The sequence below is a fragment of the Lissotriton helveticus genome, chromosome 12 (genome assembly GCF_964261635.1).
Source record: "Lissotriton helveticus chromosome 12, aLisHel1.1, whole genome shotgun sequence".
In the NCBI taxonomy this organism is placed as follows: domain Eukaryota; kingdom Metazoa; phylum Chordata; class Amphibia; order Caudata; family Salamandridae; genus Lissotriton; species Lissotriton helveticus.
In genome coordinates, this window is record NC_136073.1 from 917,323,094 (window position 1) to 917,345,536 (window position 22,443).

Consider the following 22,443-nt stretch of genomic DNA (forward strand, 5'->3'; position numbering starts at 1 on the left):
TTTACTTCTCCTAAGAAAGACATCCCAATTTTTTTTCTAAACAAATATACACATGTTAACCCAAAAAGTACAGCCTCAGACTCAAACCCCTATTATTTGCACATTGTTACATGCTGCAATAGCGCGCTGAGCCCCCACTTGCCCTAAAGATATATGCCCTTCTTTTCAAACTCAGTGTCAACTTATTGCAATACTCAGACAAAGTACGTGAACTCATGTTTTATGAACAGTATAAACTCTGTGTTATATACAATGAACATATAGCCAATAATCTGACAAAAAACAGCATGTAACAATGTGCAAATAATAGGGGTTTGAGTCTGAGGCTGTACTTTTTGGGTTAACATGTGTATATTTGTTTAGAAAAAAAATTGGGATGTCTTTCTTAGGAGAAGTAAAAGATAAATTAAGGTCGGACATGTTTAGACAATGTAAAATGTATTCACAGGGACAAACAGCTTGGTAATCTTGTTGCTTTTTTTATAACTTACAGTGACCCCCGAAGAAGGGCTGGATGCCCGAAATGCATTGGGTTATGTGACAATAAATATTGCCTGAAATGAATTCACGTTTTTCGTCATATTCTTGGTCAAAGTCCGAGTGACACCATGAGAATAGTAGAAACTTGGAAATTAACGTGTACACGAAGTGCGTTTTCTTGTCAGTGGATGGAAGATTCGGAATACTGATGATAATTGTTTTGGATTACTAGGGATAAATGTGGAATAAGTTAAAAATGTTCGTAAATAGGTACAGCCCAAAGTGGCGTTTTGCTGTGTTTTTCCGGGGACTAGAGACAGTCCCACCTCTGATGAAGTTAGTACCTTTGTGCTTAGGGCACAGCACTATGGAAAATTGCACGCACCTAAGGATTAAAATGGTTTAAAAAGTACAACTTAAAAACTTTGCAAGAAGAGGTGTGCGTCCTACCTTCATACACAGGCATGTGTGACATGTCGTATTTTCACTCTTTTCTGCACCAAGACACACAGCCTGCAATGGCCACTCCTGCATGTGCTCGGTGAGCGGTCCCTTAGGGTGGCACAATTAATGCTGCAGCCATTAGGGGCTCTCTTTAGTACCTCAGGCCCTATATACTAGGGTACCATTTACTAGGGACCTAAAGGGTGCTAAAGGTTTTGCCAATTGCTGGACAAATTGTACAGTTCTGGGTAAGTGCTTTGGCACTGGGGACCTGGTTAGCAGGAACCCAGTGCACTTTCAGTCGAAATCACATCATTTACCAGGCAAAAACTGGGGGAGACTATGTCAAAAAGGGGCATTTTCAACAGCAGTGGTTGCATTCACTCTCTCCTAGCTCTTCTGCTTATTCACTACTCTACGTATGTCGCACTCTCTACTACTGTGCACTGGTCCTTCTCCCTGCCGGTCTTTTTCTGTCTTCATTTCCCTTTGGTTCCATTTCTCTGCTGTTGTGCACATGCATTGCCTTCCCGGGTCTGCACACTCCTTTATAGTGAACCCCTTTGGTCTGTCTCTACTTCGTACTCTGGCCTATCCTGATGCCAAACCTTAAGGGACTGATAGGGGTTGAAGTCGAGCTCTAACCACCCGGTGGCGACACCAGTCTCTAGAACCTCAGTTGCACTGTGGGTCTGACGTTTCTCAAGCTACTCATAGATTGCAATTCTTACGTAAAACGAATCTCGAGTAGCAACTAAAGGGGACAACGTCAGCTCTCATCGGTGAGAATCATTACTATACCGATCCCCCAAAACAAGCCTTTTTAAACTCTTCCCTCTGACTCTTCCCCTCCACATTCCACATCCCTTTTTACTCATCCCAACCCTCCGACTAATGCTATGACCTCAAAAAAAATTTAAATCCTTCACTCTTCTATCCCTCCACAATCCTTTTCAATTAAAAACACAGACTAACATGTCCACTGCTCAAACGTCATATTTCACTACACTAATTCACCACTAATCCTTTATGTGTTCCAGAGCAGTGTGCTACTCGCCGACAAAAGCGATTCAACACCTCATCAGCGGTTGCAAGCACTATATAAATGCAAACCTTTTTCCCCTCTTCTATCCCTCCGCTACCCTTCTCTATACAAATAACTGAATACCATATCCACCACTCACATTACTTTCATATTTCACTATACTAATTCACCCCTAATCCTTTATGGGTTCTGGAGTAGAGTGCTGCTTGCCAATAAAGCGTTTTGATGCCTCGTCAGGGGTAGTAAGCAAATTATAAATGTAAATACAATACAATAATGTGAAGAAGGAGATTGAGGATTAGCAGAGATGTGTTCACTTTGACCTTCTGATGCTCCACGGGTCCGTGTCCACCTTGTTCGGCCCGGGTTCAACCTGCTTAGCCCTACAGTCACCTGACAGACGCGTGATACTGAATGTCCAGACACATCAGGTGATTATCTGTCAGAGAAACTGGATTAAAGGGGATGGAAGAAGCGCTGTCTGTTTTGGGCCTTAATTGGAGTCTCACGTCGAGACACCTTTCCTTTTTTTGCCATTCGTAGAGACTCCAGATCTGGCATCTACTTCAGAAGTCTGAATTCATGGTCACAAGTTCAAAACATGGCAGGTCCACTCAGCTGTTCACCCTTCCGAAGTCAATAAAACGACTGCTAATGAGCAGGGTAACAATACAAATCTCTTATTCCGGGCCAAGATTCCCAGCCAGTGAATGTGCGCTTTACAAATACACATGCTATGCAATCATGTATTCATTTGTTTGGGCTGACAGGGACTAAGGCACAACGATTGGTTTGTGAATGAGAATGCAAGTTGTGAAGTCCCCTTTGTACTAATAGGTTGCGCTTCAAATTGCCCATTCACAGGGGATTTATAAACAATCGGCATAATGAATACTAATCAGGCAAGCTGCCGTGTGCGATACCCCTGTGACTGGCACCCAAACCAGGGATGGAGGCTCGAGAAGCACCGCAGACCTTAGTCCTTGCATTAACTTTCCAAAACAGAGAACATTTTTAAACCACATGTCCATTAAGGGCACGGGCTGCTTTAAAAAAAAGGTTTCCCATTTGTGAAAACATAAGAGGGAGCAGGCAGTGGTTCTCTGATTCACAAAGAGAACTTGTAAATCTTGTGTCTGGAGAGCAAATCATTTTTTGAACCAAGAAATAGAATCCACACAAATCTCAATGAACAATTTAGCAAGTCTTTGGATATGTTTCCTCAATATTTTGAGGGGTGAAATTTCCATCTTACAACTCTGGTCTATGGTTCATGTTTATCTGTCTCCGTCCTCTGGTTCTTCTGGACTTCTTGCTGACATCACTAACCAGGAGAGATTAAGTATCATCTGAATGGCCTACTGGTTTTAATCTATTTTCCCTGGGTGCTTCTAGTCTCACCACAAGTTTGCCATCACAAAACAGGAATCACTAATATCGTTGCCCACTAATCAAATGTTTCCTTCACAACCCATTAGATGTTATAGGCAGTGCCGGTTCCCTCCTCAGGATTGCTCACTCTTGCAGTTCCTAGATTATAAAAACTAAATGTAACAAAAGATAAAGCATAGCATCTTACCAAGCGAAATCAGAGCCTGGTGGATTTCCTTCATCACATTCCTGTAAAGTTCCTTCTGCCAGTCGTGTAACAGCTTCCACTCCTCTTTGGAGAAATAGGCGGAGGCGTCGTGGAATGCGACCTGTGCAAGGACAGAAAAGGTTCAATCACTTTCCCAGTAACACCAATCAGAGAAGACTAATCAATCACAGAGCAAGAAACCATTCAGCAAAGATTGTTCCTTCTCTGATTAATGAATAAACAAACTCAGCTCCTCTGCTCTGTTCATTAGCAGAGCAGTTGTTACTGGTCAGTTGTGTTCAGGATCTTCCAGACGAGAGAAACAAAACAGGAGAGTAGATGCAGAGACACTGAAGTTACTTGAGACTAGAGAAAGAAAGAGCTATATGCAGTGGGTGAAAGGCAGAAGGAGAGAGGCAGAGACTTAGCGAGTGAAATAAGCAGAGAGAGTGAAGAGAGAAATTGAGATGTTGAGTGAGAGACGTCTTAGAAAAAGATATCTTAGAAAGACAGGAGATGCTCCAAGACAGGGGGAGTTGTACTGAAGTGAGAGTGGACGCTCCTTCTAAGCACCCTCACTGGGCTTTGAGCAGCTTTGGTCAATACCGGACGATGGTGCCTGTTCTCTTACACCCAGGTCGACATCCAATTCCAAGTTTGTTCCCATAGAGGCTATTGGAGTGCCACACCCCTGCACTGCCCTGGGACTAGTATGTGAATGTGTTGAAGAGGACCAGCATTTCTCAGCTCCAACATTTCCATCTCTATGCAGATGACACACAGATCTACATAGAAACCTCCTCCTTTAACGACATTCTTAGACTCAACAACACTCTCAAAGAAGTCCAAGACTGGCTAGCGACGAACCACCTTAAACTCAATCAAGAAAAAACCAAGATCCTCCTCATCTCTAACAAGGAGGACAACCCACAAATCATTGAATGGGTGAAAGCTATCAATGCTCTGAAAGGAAATCTCACTCTGACTAACTCGGTAAAATCACTTAGAATCACCCTTGATCACAAACTATCAATGACGAACCACATCAAGAACTCCGCTAAGAGCGCCCTCCTCAATCTGAAGCTCCTCAACAAAATTAAACCACACATTCCGCAGAGAGATCTCAAACAAGCCACCCAAGCACTGGTGCTATCCAGACTGGACTATGGGATCGCAACCCTATCAGGCACAGCCCTATCCCACCTAGTGCCACTCAAAACGACCCTCAATGCAGCTGCCAGAATGGTCTCCGGTGCAAAGAAATTCAACCACATATCTCCCGCACTCAGAGACTTAAAATGGCTCCCAGTGGAAATGCGCGCGAGCTGCAGAACGGCCTGCCTTACACACAAAGCCTTGCACACAGGGAAACCGGAATACTTAGCCTTCAAGCTCAATGAAAGCCGGCCAATCCAGAAGTCTCAGAAGTTCAAACTCCCTCCTACTCATCCCCCTGAAAACCCGGAAACAAAAACTGCAGCCCGCTCTTTTGCTGGCAACGCTCCTAAAATTTGGAACTCCATCCCTGTGGACATCAGAACTACCCCTTCCTTTCCAGAATTCAAGAGCCGTCTAAAAATCCTCTACCTCAACCGTGCAATTTCCGGAACTCTACCTCAACAGCACACCCTCCAACTCTGACTACCTCAAAGGTGCTACCTCAAAGTCGCCCTGCAGGCGCCAGACAATTTTGTTAATCTTTGAACATGTATCAATCTATCTTTGTTATATTGTTCTATACCTGTCCTCTCCAAATCCACTGTAAAGCGCTCCGATACCCTCGGGTCTGGCCAGCGCTATAGAAAACTTGACCCTTGCAGGTGGTGGGGCACTCCTCTACAAAAGGCATCAAAAACACCAGGGCTCATGTAGGACACTTGTAGTTCAGTTTGCTGTCCAAAATGATTCCAGAGGTGTGGTGAAGAAATCCTTAATCCTCAATGCATAGAAATCCTCACACCTCCCGTGAGCTAAGGATGAATTACCCTTCAATTCAGTATTTTACTCTACGAGCACAGGAAACAGCAGGCAACACATCATTCTCACATACAATTCACCGGTCACTGAGACGGGCTAAGGTCACTTCAGGGTTATAGCACCCTATTTAGGAAGGGCCAGAAAAGGGAAGAAAATAATGAAAAGGGTTGCTTTTAATGGTTAAAGGAGGGTTGGCGTTCCAGCCCCTTGCATGTTTTCCGCGACCATGTGGCAACTTCGGCAGCCCCACTGCAGACTTAAGTCACCCCGCTCTTCTACCCCAGCGCCTTTATTCTCCTCTGAACCCAATTTACGACCTGGGAGACTTCACTCATCACAAGAGGACCAAGCTCCTTGAGGACTTGTCCGAGGTCGGACTAGCCCAGTGAGGGGAAGGCCCCACACACACCGCCAGACACATACTGGATCCCATAGTCACCAGCTTCAGCAACATCACAATAGACAACCTCATCAACTTCAGCACAGCCATCCCACACAACTGCAGAAACTATCAATAAATATTCACAAAAGAACTGGAACAAGACCACAGAATGATCCTAGTGTTCTGTACTCTAACGCCACTGAAACCTCTCAGAATCCATCTCTAAATTCAATGCTTGGATCACCGGCTGGGCAGATACCCTGGCCACTCTCAAAGCCAACAAAGAATAAGACCATAAGCAAGGTGGTACACAGAAGAACTCAGGTTCATCAAATGCCACTGCAAGCAACTCGTAAGCAGTAGAAGACAAAATCAGAATACGGACAAGAGCTCCTACAAATCCAACCTCAGCAAATCAGAATAACCAAACGCTCTGTTCTCACCGATCCCATCGAAAGCAGCACCAATGGCACCAAGTAAACTTTTACCATAGTGAAAGACTTCATCTCTCCAACAGCAAGCGCCACCATCGTAGCACCCTTCAGGACCACTGCACCTAGCTGTCCCTGTTTTTCAGTAGCAAGATCACCAACATCTACGAATATTCTGAGCCCCATATGGACTCCTCGCCCTCCCAGACCTCATGTCCATCTCTACAAACACCCAGAGACCAACCCTGATCAGTTAGCCCACCATCACCACTCAAGAAACCCCAACGACTATGCAAATCATACACTCAAGCGCACCCTCTGACCACTGGCCTCATGGATCCCATTAGAGCAGTCCTCGACCCGATCATGTATGAATCAATCATCACAGCCACCTACTATGATGCCTGGAAAAAATGCCACTGCACTCCTAATCCTCAAGAAATACTCAGCAGACTGTTAGATGCTAGACAACTACCGACTTATCTCCTGGATACCCTACGCGTTAGAAGTAATGAGAAGGATGATAAACAAATGCCTAGCCACCTATCTCACTGACAACTACCTCTTCGACCTCACTCAATCCGGTTTCAGACCCCTCGTAGAAACATCATCCAAGCACTCATCTCGAGCTAGGTGGACTACGGCAATGCACTCAGAGCTGGAATTAAGGCTCAACTGACCAGAACACTCCAGGCCAGGGCTTAATTTATGCCGGTGCTTGCCGGTGCTTAGCACCGGCACTTAATTGACAGGGCTGGGTGTACAGTGTGACTCTGTACACGCATCTGCTGGCTGCGCGCACGAGGGGCACCGTGCACCTCATTTTTTAAAATTTAACTTTCTGTACACTTGCTAGTACTAACACTTAACTCCTCAAGCCTTGTGCAGCCGCATCGCATCGTGTTTAGTTTTTCACATCACAGAGAGTGAGTCAGCCGGCGCCGGCGGTAAACAGTGCTGCTGTGTGGGACACTTGCCCTGAGCCCTGCCCCCAGATTGAAGAGAGTCATGATCATCATTCATCATATGGTTAATGGCGGCACCGGACTGCGCGTCGCGACAGCCTTAGCCACTCACTTGCCTGTGGTAGGCGTAGGCCGCGGGCCGGAGGACACTAGTTTGGGCTGGATTTTGGTAGGTAGGGGTGGGCTGTGCAGCATTTTGTAACAGAATACTTAACTGCAGGTTCGTTTTCAGTACTAAGTGAAACAAATGAATACTCACGTATATTGCTTAAAGAACAGAACAGTGCTTTTAATTACTGAACAAACAGTGAATAAACCAGCGCATACTGCTTGCTAGTAAGGACTAAAGAACAGAAGAGTGCATGCTTGTTTCAGTGCTATAAAGAGACTGGACCACCTTGCCCCAGAAAATTAACGGAATTAAGCAGCACGCACCAGGCAGGCCTAATCAGTAAAGAAAACAAGCATTTACAATGCAATGGTCTCAGCATTATTAAAGGGAGAGCTATTGGCATTGCTCATGACTTTTTTTTTAAAAAAAAGATAAAGCTCAGAGTGCATGCGCAGCGCTATACAGATAAAGCTCAGGATGCATGCACAGCGCTATACAGATAAAGCTCAGAGTGCATGTACGGCGTTATACAGATAAAGCTCAGAGTGCATGCACAGCGCTATACAGATAAAGCTCAGAGTGCATGTACGGCGTTATACAGATAAAGCTCAGAGTGCATGCACAGCGCTATACAGATAAAGCTCAGGATGCATGCACAGCGCTATACAGATAAAGCTCAGAGTGCATGCGCAGCGCTATACAGATAAAGCTCAGAGTGCATGTACAGCGCTATGATCGAACTCAGAGTGAAAGTACAGCGCTAGATGGATAGGTTGGTGCCTGCACAGCGCTACATGGACAAAGCTCAGTGTGCATGTACAGTACTGAATGCACGATAGACAGCCGTTAAGCGGGGGGTGTAGGAATGACTGGCTTTTGACATAAACAACACTTCCGTCGGTCCAGCCGAGCCTGAACAATAAAGCTTTTGTGTGGCGCTGCAGCTCGCACCTTGCACCCGGGCTATTTTTCCACCCTGTCTGGGTCTGTGCACCGCGCGTGGCTCCCCGGGGGCCTGGTCTGGTTTAAGTGCGATGGGGCAGCAAACCATGTATCCTGACGTGCTGCTGGTGTAGAGATTTTGTAGAGTGGCAACAGGTCTTTTCCCAGCACTGCAGCTGTGTCCTTGCAAATGCGCAGGACTTCAAGAAGTATAGGAGTGCAGTGACAGTAGAAAATCATTTGCAGTTCTAAGTTTAGTGATTCTGTGTAAAAAAAAAAAAAAACGTAAAATATCTTCACAATCAACAGGGCGGGTCACTCAAAATTAGAGTTCGTCTCAACATCTCTCAAAGATGTTCAACAATCAAAGACCACTTTCGCCCTAGTTGCTGGTCGGTGTTGGGTGTTTGACGTGTTTTTAGGTCTCGACCTAAAGCATTGCTTTAGCAATGCTTGTTATAGTAGCGGACGTTCTGGCGTGGCCAGTAATGACACCATGCCAAGGAAACAATGAATTAACACCCATTACCATGGTAACAACAACACCTGTGGTCATCTAGGCACTGTACAACCCCAGAGTAGGCCTTCCTTAGGGAATTTCATTCCAAAATCAGGAAACAGAAATAAGCCCTGGGTATGCAAATTTACTCCAACAAATTAGCGCAAGTGACTTCAAGCACACTGTGACCCTTGTTACATCATACGTTTGCCCACTTATCACAGCCTGACCCCTCGACAACTACTGACTCCTCCTAAACTTAAAGGCTAGAGGGGGCAATGGGTGGAGTTTAGAGTACCTAAACAGAATTCTTAGAAGTTTGTTTACTTTCTTTTCTGACGCTGCCCTCATGATTTCTGAGACCAGTGGTAGAGAAGTACCAGGACCAAAGAGGAACCTATGGGTAGCACAAAAAACAACTAGCACAAGCAACAACTACCCCTTTCTACTTTTATTTGACACCCAAGCCCTTTTAGCTTTAATGAATCTGAACAGAAGTTCTGATCGTTAAAGCCATTGGGATAGTGGGAGCAGGACAGCCAATCAGATTCCTTGAAATGCAATGGCTCTAAGCTCTCTGGTTTCCGGAAGTGCCGACCGGGACATTGGCGGAGGCAGCAGGCAGAACATTCATGTGCTAACAACATTACGGGCCTTCACGCCGCTCATTAAGGCCAAATAACGTTAGGTATTGACTGGCGCTGCTGCTGGGAATACAATAATATCATAATCTAAAGGTGCCGCCACTTTAAATGGACACTAGAATAAGACAGATAGCACTCAATGATTTTCTGCAGCTGTGTGCATTGTGCTTGTGTCCATTAGAACTGGAAGATTCACAGTCAGTGCATTCACGTGAGAGCCACTTTGGCTTTTCCGGAAGGCCCCTCCAAATTAAAACAAGACGATCCTCCCCAGACGAGAAAAAAAAAATGGCGGCCGCAAAGCCCGAAGAATTTCAGATTCGGGGGCGTGGTTTTGCTGTTCTGAGTGACGGATGACGTCACTGTCTAAAGAACAGCAAAAATGACGCCCTCAAATCCGAAAAAGACGGGGCTAATTCGGAGTGACGGCTCTCTCCTCCAATGGCTGGCCTCCGTTTAGGAAGCCAGCCAATGGAGGAGAGACTGGTCAGGGAGGCGGGTTCTACAGCCCTACTAAGAAGCATTAATTCTCCTCCCGGAGACTGCGCAAGCGCAGCCTTCTCGGTCCTCGACCTAAAAAAAGGCCGTAAGACTGCGTGCACATGAAGCCGGTGCGAGTGTGTCCTGCCTTCCTCGCCTCCCGCTGTCCCGAGTGAGTCCCTGCCGGCCGAGCCACCACAGGTAATGGTAAGTTTAGTTAAGTACTAACTTACTTTAGTAGTAGTACTGTACTGTACTTGTAGCTGCTAGTGCTACTGGCGATATCAATATGCCACCATTCATTGCCATAAAAACCAACGCTGCTTTTAATTTTGGAGTGTGGAGGTCACGGTGGCGTGAAGCCGGTACTGGCGGGCGGCGGCCCGGCGGGACAGCTAGCCTCCGTTGGCCCCACATAACCTTGATTATGGATATGATTACTACTAGTACTACGCGATCCAGATTCACTGAGTGCCAGCCAGTCCTGCCAGTGCCGCCCAGCCAGTGCCTGCCTGCCCTGGCCTAGTAGCCACCGCGGCGCCCACAGTAGTGTAAAGCCAAGGGCGGGGCAGGCAGCCGGTGTTGTACTTGTACTTGTAGTAGTAGTAGTAGTAGTAGTAGTCTAGTCAAAAATGGCGCACAGCGCCGGCCGCACACGAATTACTTCACTTGACTTGACTCTTCCCTTCTCGGGCCGTTCCCCATGACGAAATGCAGTTTGGACACAGCCCTGTGTGTGTGGAGTTTGCTTCAAATCATCACGGTGTGTGGAGGCCAGGGTGCTGCAGTGCAGCCCAGTGTGTGTGGTTTTTGATGTAGTAGTAGTAGACTGGTGTGTGGAGGATGCTGAAGCCTGGTCTGTGGTGGGTGCTGCAGCCTGGTCTGTGGAGGGTGTTCTAGCCAGTGCTGCATGCCAGGTTTTGCAGTCAAGTGTGGGAACTGGGCTGCACTGTGGTTTGCGGAGAGTGCTGCAGTCTAGTGTGGGTTGCTTTTGGTTTCGTTTCTGCGTGGTGGTCCGGTCTCACTCAGTCACTCAACAAATGGCTGGCTAGAAAATTAGGTGTGGCCTCCGACAAACATTTGAGCACCTGCACTTCTAATTTTAACAAATTAAGCACTGCTCCAGGCTACACAAAACTCTGAGTCCAGGTTCACTATCAACCTCCCACCCCTCATTCACATTACAACACAACTCAAATAGCTCTACTTGCTTCCAATCCACAAATGAGCTCTCTTCAAACTTGTCACCCACACATACAAAGCCTTACACAACACAACGTAGGCCCCACGTACCTCAACAACTACATAAACTTCCACAAACGTACCAGACACCACCACTCAGCCAAACTTCTATTCGCGCACACACCTCCACTACAAAGAAACCCATTGGGCAATCGTGCCTTCTCCTAAAGACTTGAGCGACCTGACCTGCACATCAGAGCCGCCTCCTGAGTTCTTGAATTCCGCAAGAAACTTAAGTCCTGGCTCTTCCCTTGGCTATGACCCTGGCTCGTCCCATACAGCTCCTGTATCAGTACTAGGATACTGTCCTGAATGAGTTGTGTGCCACACAAACACACATAACACACCATTACAAAACATTGCGGAGCTAACCCTGTTTCAGCACAGAGCAGCAGTTGAAAGCTGGCAGTAGAGGCTGACTGGGCACTAGAATTAACAAATTATTTAATGTATGGGTGCCATGGGTATTTCCGGTACACTCAAATTAAAATAGGTTAGCAGGCCAGTGGCCTTATATTAGGAATTCAGGGACGAGCATCTGTTAAATGGCCATTTCTCGAGCATATAAAACGAGACAAATTCTGATATTTTAACCACTAGATGAATGGTGCTGCTTGGTTATAATAACGAAAAAGTGGCACTAAATGTGGCATTAAGTGGCAATGGACTGTCACACATAAACACCCTGATGTCACTGAAATGTCACGCATAAGCACAGTAAAACCATTGAAAGCACAGTGAAGTCATTAAACTATCACGCATAAGCACAGTGACGCCACTAAAATGTCAAGCATGAGCAGAGTTACGCCACTGAAATGTCACGCATGAGGCCACTGAAAGCAGTGACGCCACTGAAATGTCACGCATGAGAACACTGAAGTCATTGAAATGTCACTCATGAGCATTATTGAGAGGCTGCTAGTCGAGCGCTCAGCTCCTGTTTTATCTGCATTTGAATTTTCCCTTGTGTCCGATCCCCCCCTGCACCTGCACCACATTTTAACATTTTAATAATTATTTCAGGAATCTTTAAAAAAACGGAATAATTTTAAAATTGAGTTAGAATTCTCTAGTTGAACGCTCCTACCCTCGTTTGGGCTGAGAATTCATTTCTCTCGGTCCACGATCCCTGGGTGCTTGTTTAGACCTGGTCCCGGGCTCGATCCCGTTTTGGCGGCCATCTTGGGTGGGGTCACATTGGAAGAGCGGTCTAGTCGCCCTATGGGAGGAGGGCTTGGCTACCAGACCAGAGATAGAGCATTATTGAGAGGCTGCTAGTCGAGCGCTCAGCTCCTGTTTTATCTGCATTTGAATTTTCCCTTGTGTCCGATCCCCCCCTGCACCTGCACCACATTTTAATAATTATTTCAGGAATCTTTAAAAAAACGGAATAATTTTAAAATTGAGTTAGAATTCTCCAATTGAACGCTCCTACCCTCGTTTGGGCTGAGAATTCATTTCTCTCGGTCCACGATCCCTGGGTGCTTGTTTAGACCAGGTCCCGGGCTCGATCCCGTTTTGGCGGCCATCTTAGGTGGGGTCACATTAGAAGAGCGGTCTAGTCGCCCTATAAAAGGAGGGCTTAGCTACCAGACCAGAGATAGAGCATTATTGAGAGGCTGCTAGTCGAGCGCTCAGCTCCTGTTTTATCTGCATTTGAATTTTCCCTTGTGTCCGATCCCCCCCTGCACCTGCACCACATTTTAATAATTATTTCAGGAATCTTTAAAAAAACGGAATAATTTTAAAATTGAGTTAGAATTCTCTAGTTGAACGCTCCTACCCTCGTTTGGGCTGAGATTTCATTTCTCTCGGTCCACGATCCCTGGGTGCTTGTTTAGACCAGGTCCCGGGCTCGATCCCGTTTTGGCGGCCATCTTGGGTGGGGTCACATTGGAAGAGCGGTCTAGTCGCCCTATGGGAGGAGGGCTTGGCTACCAGACCAGAGATAGAGCATTATTGAGAGGCTGCTAGTCGAGCGCTCAGCTCCTGTTTTATCTGCATTTGAATTTTCCCTTGTGTCCGATCCCCCCCTGCACCTGCACCACATTTTAAAAATTATTTCAGGAATCTTTAAAAAAACGGAATAATTTTAAAATTGAGTTAGAATTCTCCAATTGAACGCTCCTACCCTCGTTTGGGCTGAGAATTCATTTCTCTCGGTCCACGATCCCTGGGTGCTTGTTTAGACCAGGTCCCGGGCTCGATCCCGTTTTGGCGGCCATCTTAGGTGGGGTCACATTAGAAGAGCGGTCTAGTCGCCCTATAAAAATAGTCCCTTATGGCTCCGCGCAGCGGACGCGTGCAGTGGACGCGCCGGACCTGCGCCGGAGTTTCGCCAGAGTCAAGCCCGTCTGTGCCCGTCTGGGCCCAGACGGGACCAGGGCCAGTGGTTATGCCCGACTCGAGCCCCCATCAAGCCACATCGGTCAGGTACACGATGGATGAGCTTTTTTCCTATAGAACACCGAAGTATGCTACATGTTGTTATATTGCTAAAGGTGGAAAACGTTTTAGGGGATGCAGAGTCTGCCAACTGCATCTTGGAGCAACTACCCCCACTACCCTGCGTCGTCTTGCCCTGCTGAATTGCAGATCCCTTCCCTGCCACGCTACGGAGATTAACTCCCTACTCCTGGACCACAAGGTTGATGCCTTGTTTCTCACTGAGACTTGGCTATCTGACGCCTCGGGTCCGGACGTGGTTACAGCGCTGGCGCCGGGATATCTGATCTACCATCTTGACAGAGGCGCAGGGAGGGGGGGGGGCTTGGCCATCATCTATAGGGAATCACTGGGCTGCAAAGCATGGGAGGCAGGGGTGAAAGATTGTGAGAGCTGCCAATTCTCCCTTAAATTCTCCCCTACCTGCACGCTGACAGGTCTCCTAGTTTATCGTCCACCTGGGAGTGTGGGGGAGTTTACATCTTCGCTTATGGAAACTACCACTCTCCTGGCCTCGGCTTCGGCCAACTTTATTCTGCTGGGAGATCTCAACTGCCATTTTGATGAGGTAACTGACCCTATGGCTACTAATTTGATGAGCGAGCTGACTGCCCTGGAGATGAATCTGATAAACACCGGGCCCACACATGTTAAAGGGCACCTTCTGGACCCCTTCTTTACGAACATGATGGGTTTATCAGCCATGCCCCCTCTCGTTCTTCCCTGGTCTGACCACTCACTGATCATGGCAAACTGGGAGATAAAGGAAGATGATACCCTCCCACCCAGGAAATTTAGAATAGACAGGGCATGGTCAAGGCTCCCAGTAGAGGCCTGGAAGGCCCGGTTGGAGGGCTCCCAGCCCGAGAAAGGTCAGGATCCAGTGACTGCAGACGCTATGATGAGGAAATGGCTGACCAACGCAGTGGACCATGTGCTTCCACTCAAGAAGATGCTTATTAGGGATAAGAGAGTGGGGTCCGCCCCATGGTATTCCCCAGAGCTTAGAACCCTGAGAAAGAACTGTAAACGGGCGGAAAGACTATGGAGGAAGAACCCGGAGATAGAGAGCAGGGAAAAATACCGTAGGGAATTAAGGACGTACAAACTTGCTATACGCGCTGCAAAGACCTCCTTTTTTGGGGGAGAGAGTGAGCCATGCTGCGTCCTCATCCAGGGAAGCCTTTCTAGTGATGAAGGAGCTTCTTAAACCACCGGATCCCATTCTTGTTCACGACAGACCACAGGAAAAATGTCTGGAATTGGCCACTTACTTTAAAGATAAAATTGATACCATTATTTATTTTAAAAAGCTTTTGTAGCGCGCTCCATTACCACGGGGTATCCTGGCGCGACCCCGACCCCGTCTGAGGACCTAAGCTTGTCGGAAAATCTATTGACGTCTTTTGGCCCCGTAACCTCAGGCGAAGTACTGAAGGTCCTCGGGAACTTGAAGAGTGGCTCGCCTCGAGACCCAGTCCCAATGCGGTATTTAAAGCAGGCTGCCCCATCGATAGGAGAGCCTTTGACCGATTTGGTCAATCTCTCCTTCGCTCATGGCTCGGTACCGCCGGACTGGAAGAGCGCAGTCGTTAAAGCGCTTCTGAAGAAGCCTGGCTTAGATCCACAGAACCTAGCCAATTTCAGGCCCATCTCCTTGCTACCAGGGATTAGTAAGGTTGCCGAGAAACTTGTTAATCGCCAACTGTCCAACTTTCTCGAGGAGAATGGCCGGTTGAGGGACTCCCAGACGGGATTCCGACCGGGTCATGGAACCGACACGGCTCTGCTAGCAGTTGTAGAGGAGGCCAGAAGCACTTTGGATACAGGGGGGTCAGTGGCAGTGATCCTCCTGGACCTAAGTGCGGCCTTCGATACTGTCAACCATGGAGTGTTGACACAACGCCTAGCAGAGTCAGGTGTCACAGGAGTGGCCCTGGAATGGCTGGCCTCTTTTTTGGAGGGGCGGACCTTTGAGGTTTGGGAAGGCAACGCGAAATCTCCTCCCCTTCCACTTCACTGTGGGGTGCCTCAGGGCTCATCTCTGAGCCCCACGTTATTTAACGTGTATATGGCACCCCTGGAGGGTGTGGTGTCTCCGTTTGGCTTTAAGACCATAAGCTACGCGGATGACACTCAGCTAGTGGTGGGTCTGACACAGCTGGAGAAACAGCCTGAAACGCTCCACTCATGCCTAAGAGAGGTGTTTGACTGGATGACCAGGTCATCGCTCAAATTGAACGGCTCAAAAACTGAGCTGATGATCTTGGGCCACTCAAGTTTTGCCCTCTCGCCGAGCAGCTGGCCCAACTGTATGGGTACTCCGCCTGACCCAAAGAAGGAGATTAAGAGCCTGGGGGTCTGGCTGGAGCCTGATCTGTCCTTTAGGACACACGCCAAGAAGATCGCTGGCGTGTGTTATGGACTGCTCCGATCGGCCCGTAAGGTCCTCCCCCTCTTACCTGAATTCTCCCGGAAGCTGTTAGTCCAAGGTCTGGTCATCTCACGCCTGGACTACAGTAATGCACTCTTTCTTGGAGCACCGGAAGCAACGTTCAAAATCCTGCAACAAGTGCAGAACGCGGCAGCCAGGCTGCTGCGGAACGTTCCGGCCAGGCAATCAGCCAGGCCCGCTCTAAAGGCACTCCATTGGCTCCCGGTCAAAGAGAGAGTGACCTTCAAGGCCCTCTGTATTGCTCACAAGAGCATTCAGGGGAAAGGACCTGCTATTCTGAAGGACATGATTCGGCCCTATAAGCCCACTAGAGCCTTACGCTCCGATAATAAACACCTCCTTCAGATAAAGAGAATTAGGAGAGCCCGTTCAGGTGGCAGGAGCTTTTCTGTTCATACGGCACACGCCTGGAACTCCCTCCCACTCTCACTACGCTCTGAACCAAACCTGCTCAGGTTTCGGAAACATCTTAAAACTTATCTATTTCCAGAATAATTCCAGATCTGATCAGCTCCACACAGGTAGCTTGTTCTGATTCTCTATAAGCGCTGGGATGCCTCTGGGTAACCGTGCGCGGTACAAAATTCGTTAATAATAATGAGCCCACTGAAGTCATTGAAATGTCACGCATGAGCCCACTGAAAGCAGTGACGCCACTGAAATGTCATGCATGAGCTCACTGAAGTCATTGAAATGTCACGCATGAGCCCACTGAAGTCATTGAAATGTCACGCATGAGCGTGATGAGCGAAATGTCACTGAAAGAAGTGATGCCACTGAAATGTCACGCATGAGCTCACTGAAGTCATTGAAATGTCACGCATGAGCTCACTGAAGTCATTGAAATGTCACGCATGAGCTCACTGAAGTCATTGAAATGTCACACATGAGCTCACTGAAAGCAGTGACGCCACTGAAATGTCACGCATGAGCTCACTGAAATCATTGAAATGTCACGCATGAGCTCACTGAAGTCATTGAAATGTCACGCATGAGCATGAGCTCACTGAAGTCATTGAAATGTCACGCATGAGCTCACTGAAGTCATTGAAATGTCACGCATGAGTATGAGCTCACTGAAGTCATTGAAATGTCACGCATGAGCTCACTGAAGTCATTGAAATGTCACGCATGAGCTCACTGAAAGCAGTGACGCCACTGAAATGTCACGCATGAGCCCACTGAAGTCATTGAAATGTCACGCATGAGCTCACTGAAGTCATTGAAATGTCACGCATGAGCATGAGCTCACTGAAGTCATTGAAATGTCACGCATGAGCTTACTGAAAGCAATGACGCCACTGAAATGTCATGCAGGAGCTCACTGAAAGCACTGACGCCACTGAAATGTCACGCATGAGCTCACGGAAGTCATTGAAATGTCACGCATGAGCCCACTGAAGTCATTGAAATGTCACGCATGAGCCCACTGAAGTCATTGAAATGTCACGCATGAGCCCACTAAAAGCAGTGACGCCACTGAAATGTCATGCATGAGCTCACTGAAGTCACTGAAATGTCACGCATGAGCCCACTGAAAGCAGTGACGCCACTGAAATGTCATGCATGAGCTCACTGAATTCATTGAAATGTCATGCATGAGCCCACTGAAGTCATTGAAATGTCACGCATGAGCTCACTGAAGTCATTGAAATGTCACGCATGAGCGTGATGAGCGAAATGTCACTGAAAGCAGTGATGCCACTGAAATGTCACGCATGAGCTCACTGAAGTCATTGAAATGTCACGCATTAGCTCACTGAAGTCATTGAAATGTCACGCATGAGCTCACTGAAGTCATTGAAATGTCACGCATGAGCTCACTGAAGTCATTGAAATGTCACGCATGAGCTCACTGAAGTCATTGAAATGTCACGCATGAGCTCACTGAAAGCAGTGACGCCACTGAAATGTCACGCATGAGCTCACTGAAATCATTGAAATGTCACGCATGAGCCCACTGAAGTCATTGAAATGTCACGCATGAGCTCACTGAAGTCATTGAAATGTCCCGCATGAGCTCACTGAAGTCATTGAAATGTCACGCATGAGCTCACTGAAGTCATTGAAATGTCACGCATGAGCCCACTGAAGTCATTGAAATGTCACGCATGAGCCCACTGAAAGCAGTGACGCCACTGAAATGTCACGCATGAGCTCACTGAAGTAATTGAAATGTCACGCATGAGCCCACTGAAGTCATTGAAATGTCACGCATGAGCCCACTGAAGTCATTGAAATGTCACGCATGAGCCCACTGAAAGCAGTGACGCCACTGAAATGTCACGCATGAGCTCACTGAAGTAATTGAAATGTCACGCATGAGCCCACTGAAGTCATTGAAATGTCACGCATGAGCTCACTGAAGTCATTGAAATGTCACGCATGAGCTCACTGAAGTCATTGAAATGTCACACATGAGCTCACTGAAAGCAGTGACGCCATTGAAATGTCACGCATGAGGCCACTGAAAGCAGTGACGCCACTGAAATGTCACGCATGAGCTCACTGAAGTCATTGAAATGTCACGCATGAGGCCACTGAAAGCAGTGACGCCACTGAAATGTCATGCATGAGCTCACTGAAGTCATTGAAATGTCACGCATGAGCTCACTGAAGTCATTGAAATGTCACGCATGAGCCCACTGAAGTTATTGAAATGTCACGCATGAGCCTACTGAAGTCATTGAAATGTCACGCATGAGCCCACTGACATCATTGAAATGTCACGCATGAGCCCACTGAAGTCATTGAAATGTCACGCATGAGCCCACTGAAGTCATTGAAATGTCACGCATGAGCCCACTGACATCATTGAAATGACACGCATGAGCCCACTGACATCATTGAAATGTCACGCATGAGCCCACTGAAGTCATTGAAATGTCACGCATGAGCCCACTGACATCATTGAAATGTCCCGCATGAGCTCACTGACATCATTGAAATGTCACGCATGAGCCCACTGGAGTCATTGAAATGTCACGCATGAGACCACTGAAGTCATTGAAATGTCACGCATGAGCCCACTGAAGTCATTGAAATGTCACACATGAGCCCACTGAAGTCATTGAAATGTCACGCATGAGCCCACTGACATCATTGAAATGTCACGCATGAGCCCACTGAAGTCATTGAAATGTCACGCATGAGCCCACTGAAGTCATTGAAATGTCATGCATGAACCCACTGACATCATTGAAATGTCACGCATGAGCCCACTGAAGTCATTGAAATGTCACGCATGAGCCCACTGACATCATTGAAATGTCACGCATGAGCCCACTGACGTCATTGAAATGTCACGCATGAGCCCACTGACATCATTGAAATGTCACGCATGAGCCCACTGACATCATTGAAATGTCACGCATGAGCCCACTGAAGTCATTGAAATGTCACGCATGAGCCCACTGAAGTCATTGAAATGTCACGCATGAGCCCACTGACATGATTGAAATGTCACGCATGAGCCCACTGACGTCATTGAAATGTCACGCATGAGCCCACTGACGTCATTGAAATGTCACGCATGAGCCCACTGAAGTCATTGAAATGTCACGCATGAGCCCACTGACATCATTGAAATGTCACGCATGAGCCCACTGAAGTCATTGAAATGTCACGCATGAGCCCACTGAAGTCATTGAAATGTCACGCATGAGCCCACTGACATGATTGAAATGTCACGCATGAGCCCACTGACGTCATTGAAATGTCACGCATGAGCCCACTGACGTCATTGAAATGTCACGCATGAGCCCACTGAAGTCATTGAAATGTCACGCATGAGCCCACTGAAGTCATTGAAATGTCACGCATGAGCCCACTGACAGCATTGAAATGTCACGCATGAGCCCACTGAAGTCATTGAAATGTCACGCATGAGCCCACTGAAGTCATTGAAATGTCACGCATGAGCCCACTGACATGATTGAAATGTCACGCATGAGCCCACTGACGTCATTGAAATGTCACGCATGAGCCCACTGACATCATTGAAATGTCACGCATGAGCCCACTGAAGTCATTGAAATGTCACGCATGAGCCCACTGACATGATTGAAATGTCACGCATGAGCCCACTGACGTCATTGAAATATCACGCATGAGCCCACTGACATCATTGAAATGTCACGCATGAGCCCACTGAAGTCATTGAAATGTCACGCATGAGCCCACTGACGTCATTGAAATGTCACGCATGAGCCCACTGAAGTCATTGAAATGTCACGCATGAGCCCACTGAAGTCATTGAAATGTCACGCATGAGCCCACTGAAGTCATTGAAATGTCACGCATGAGCTCACTGAAGTCATTGAAATGTCACGCATGAGCCCACTGAAGTCATTGAAATGTCACGCATGAGCCCACTGAAGTCATTGAAATGTCACGCATGAGCTCACTGAAGTCATTGAAATGTCACGCATGAGACCACTGACGTCATTGAAATGTCACGCATGAGACCACTGACGTCATTGAAATGTCACGCATGAGCCCACTGAAGTCATTGAAATGTCACGCATGAGCCCACTGACGTCATTGAAATGTCACGCATGAGCCCACTGAAGTCATTGAAATGTCACGCATGAGCCCACTGAAGTCATTGAAATGTCACGCATGAGCCCACTGAAGTCATTGAAATGTCACGCATGAGCCCACTGAAGTCATTGAAATGTCACGCATGAGCTCACTGAAGTCATTGAAATGTCACGCATGAGCCCACTGAAGTCATTGAAATGTCACGCATGAGCCCACTGAAGTCATTGAAATGTCACGCATGAGCCCACTGACGTCATTGAAATGTCACGCATGAGCCCACTGAAGTCATTGAAATGTCACGCATGAGACCACTGACGTCATTGAAATGTCACGCATGAGCTCACTGAAGTCATTGAAATGTCACGCATGAGCCCACTGAAGTCATTGAAATGTCACGCATGAGACCACTGACGTCATTGAAATGTCACGCATGAGACCACTGACGTCATTGAAGTGTCACGCATGAGTTCACTGAAAGCAGTGACGTCATTGAAGTGTCACGCATGAGTAGACTCAAGCCTTGGCAGCCGCCACGTCCACTCACCCCACAGGACTCCTTCAGAGACATGGCTCCGGCTCCGCAGGTCCCGCCGCCGCCGCCTCAGACGATCCCTCGCGGGGTGAAGTCTCCACAAGAACCCGCGGTGCAGCTCTCAGGGGGCAAAGGACGCACTGACAGCGACGCCGGGGTGAGCACCTACTGCGCATGCGCAGAGCCGGGGCACTACCAACAGGCATGCGCAGAGTGGAAAACACGCCAATGGGCAGGGAGGCCTTCAATGCGCATGTCCAGATCCAGGAGATACGACTGATGCGCATGCCCAGAGCCAGAAATACTATCGATAGGCATGCGTAGAGCGCGCTTCCCGGCTCAAGATGCCATAACCATCGAAGTAGGACTAGTTTCCATACCAGGCGATGATCCGGAAATGACGTCAGCCACGTGACTTCAGCGAAGCAGTATTACCGATCAGCATGTAGCGTGCTAGAGGGGAGTGACACTGGTCGTGCGCGCATGCGCAGAGAGAACCGGGGATGGGAGCAGGGGTCAATGGAGCCCCTGACAGACACTGACCCCCGGGGGGGCGGAGGGCAGAGACCCCCTGCGGGCTCTTGGGCCCTGGGCCCTAGGCCCTCATGCTTGCTAAAGGACCACACAATTCTATTCAATTATTTTTTTATGATTTAGAATTCCACCTAAAAATACATCTTAAAACACAATTCATTCCACGAAAAATTCACGAATGAACATAGCAGTTTATTTATTTATTTATTTGTGCGTTTTTATATAGCGCGGACTTTACCCGAAGGCGTCAGAGCGCTTCACAATAGGAACAGAACTGATACAAGAGAACATTACAAGTGATCAAAATACAAAAGCAAACGTTACATTACATGAGGCAAAAGTGACAATCGTGAGCAAACAAAATACAAGAGGCGCAAACGGTGCATTACAGGAGGAAAAAGTGACGTGTGCAGGTTACAAAAGCTTACAAAATAAACAGGTATAAATGGACGACACTCAAACACAAGAACAAACGTTACGTAGGCAATGGTGGCACTTGTGCAAGTATCAAAAGCAAACAAAATGTAAGAGGTAGCAAACCGTGTGTTACAAAAGAAAAGTGACGTGTGCATGTTACAAAAGAGTACCAAACACAGGTAAAAGGGTAATACTGCAATAAATGGCAGACTCTCAAACCACAAGAAAACACTGGGAAGGCACTTCCATAGTCATAGAGAATAGAAATTTGCTATACTAAAAGGTCTTCCTTCAGA

At 47.4% G+C, this 22,443-nt stretch overlaps 1 protein-coding gene across 4 annotated transcripts in view; it reads right to left on the reverse strand.

Moving 5' to 3' along the window:
• LOC144798392 (zinc finger protein 671-like) overlaps positions 1–21,368 on the reverse strand; it is a 152,378-nt gene extending 131,010 nt beyond the window's left edge. For 2 of the 4 annotated variants that reach the window (XM_078669237.1, XM_078669235.1), the window contains exons 1-2: positions 21,209–21,339; positions 3,549–3,669 (exon numbers count right to left, since the gene is read on the reverse strand). In XM_078669237.1, coding sequence (XP_078525363.1) covers positions 3,549–3,669; positions 21,209–21,232 — 145 coding nt within the window. In that variant the 5' untranslated portion in view covers positions 21,233–21,339. Of the gene's footprint in view, positions 1–3,548; positions 3,670–21,208 lie in introns of all 4 variants that reach the window. The other 2 variants (XM_078669234.1, XM_078669236.1) reach the window with 2 other exon arrangements.
• Positions 21,369–22,443: the final 1,075 nt, after the last annotated feature.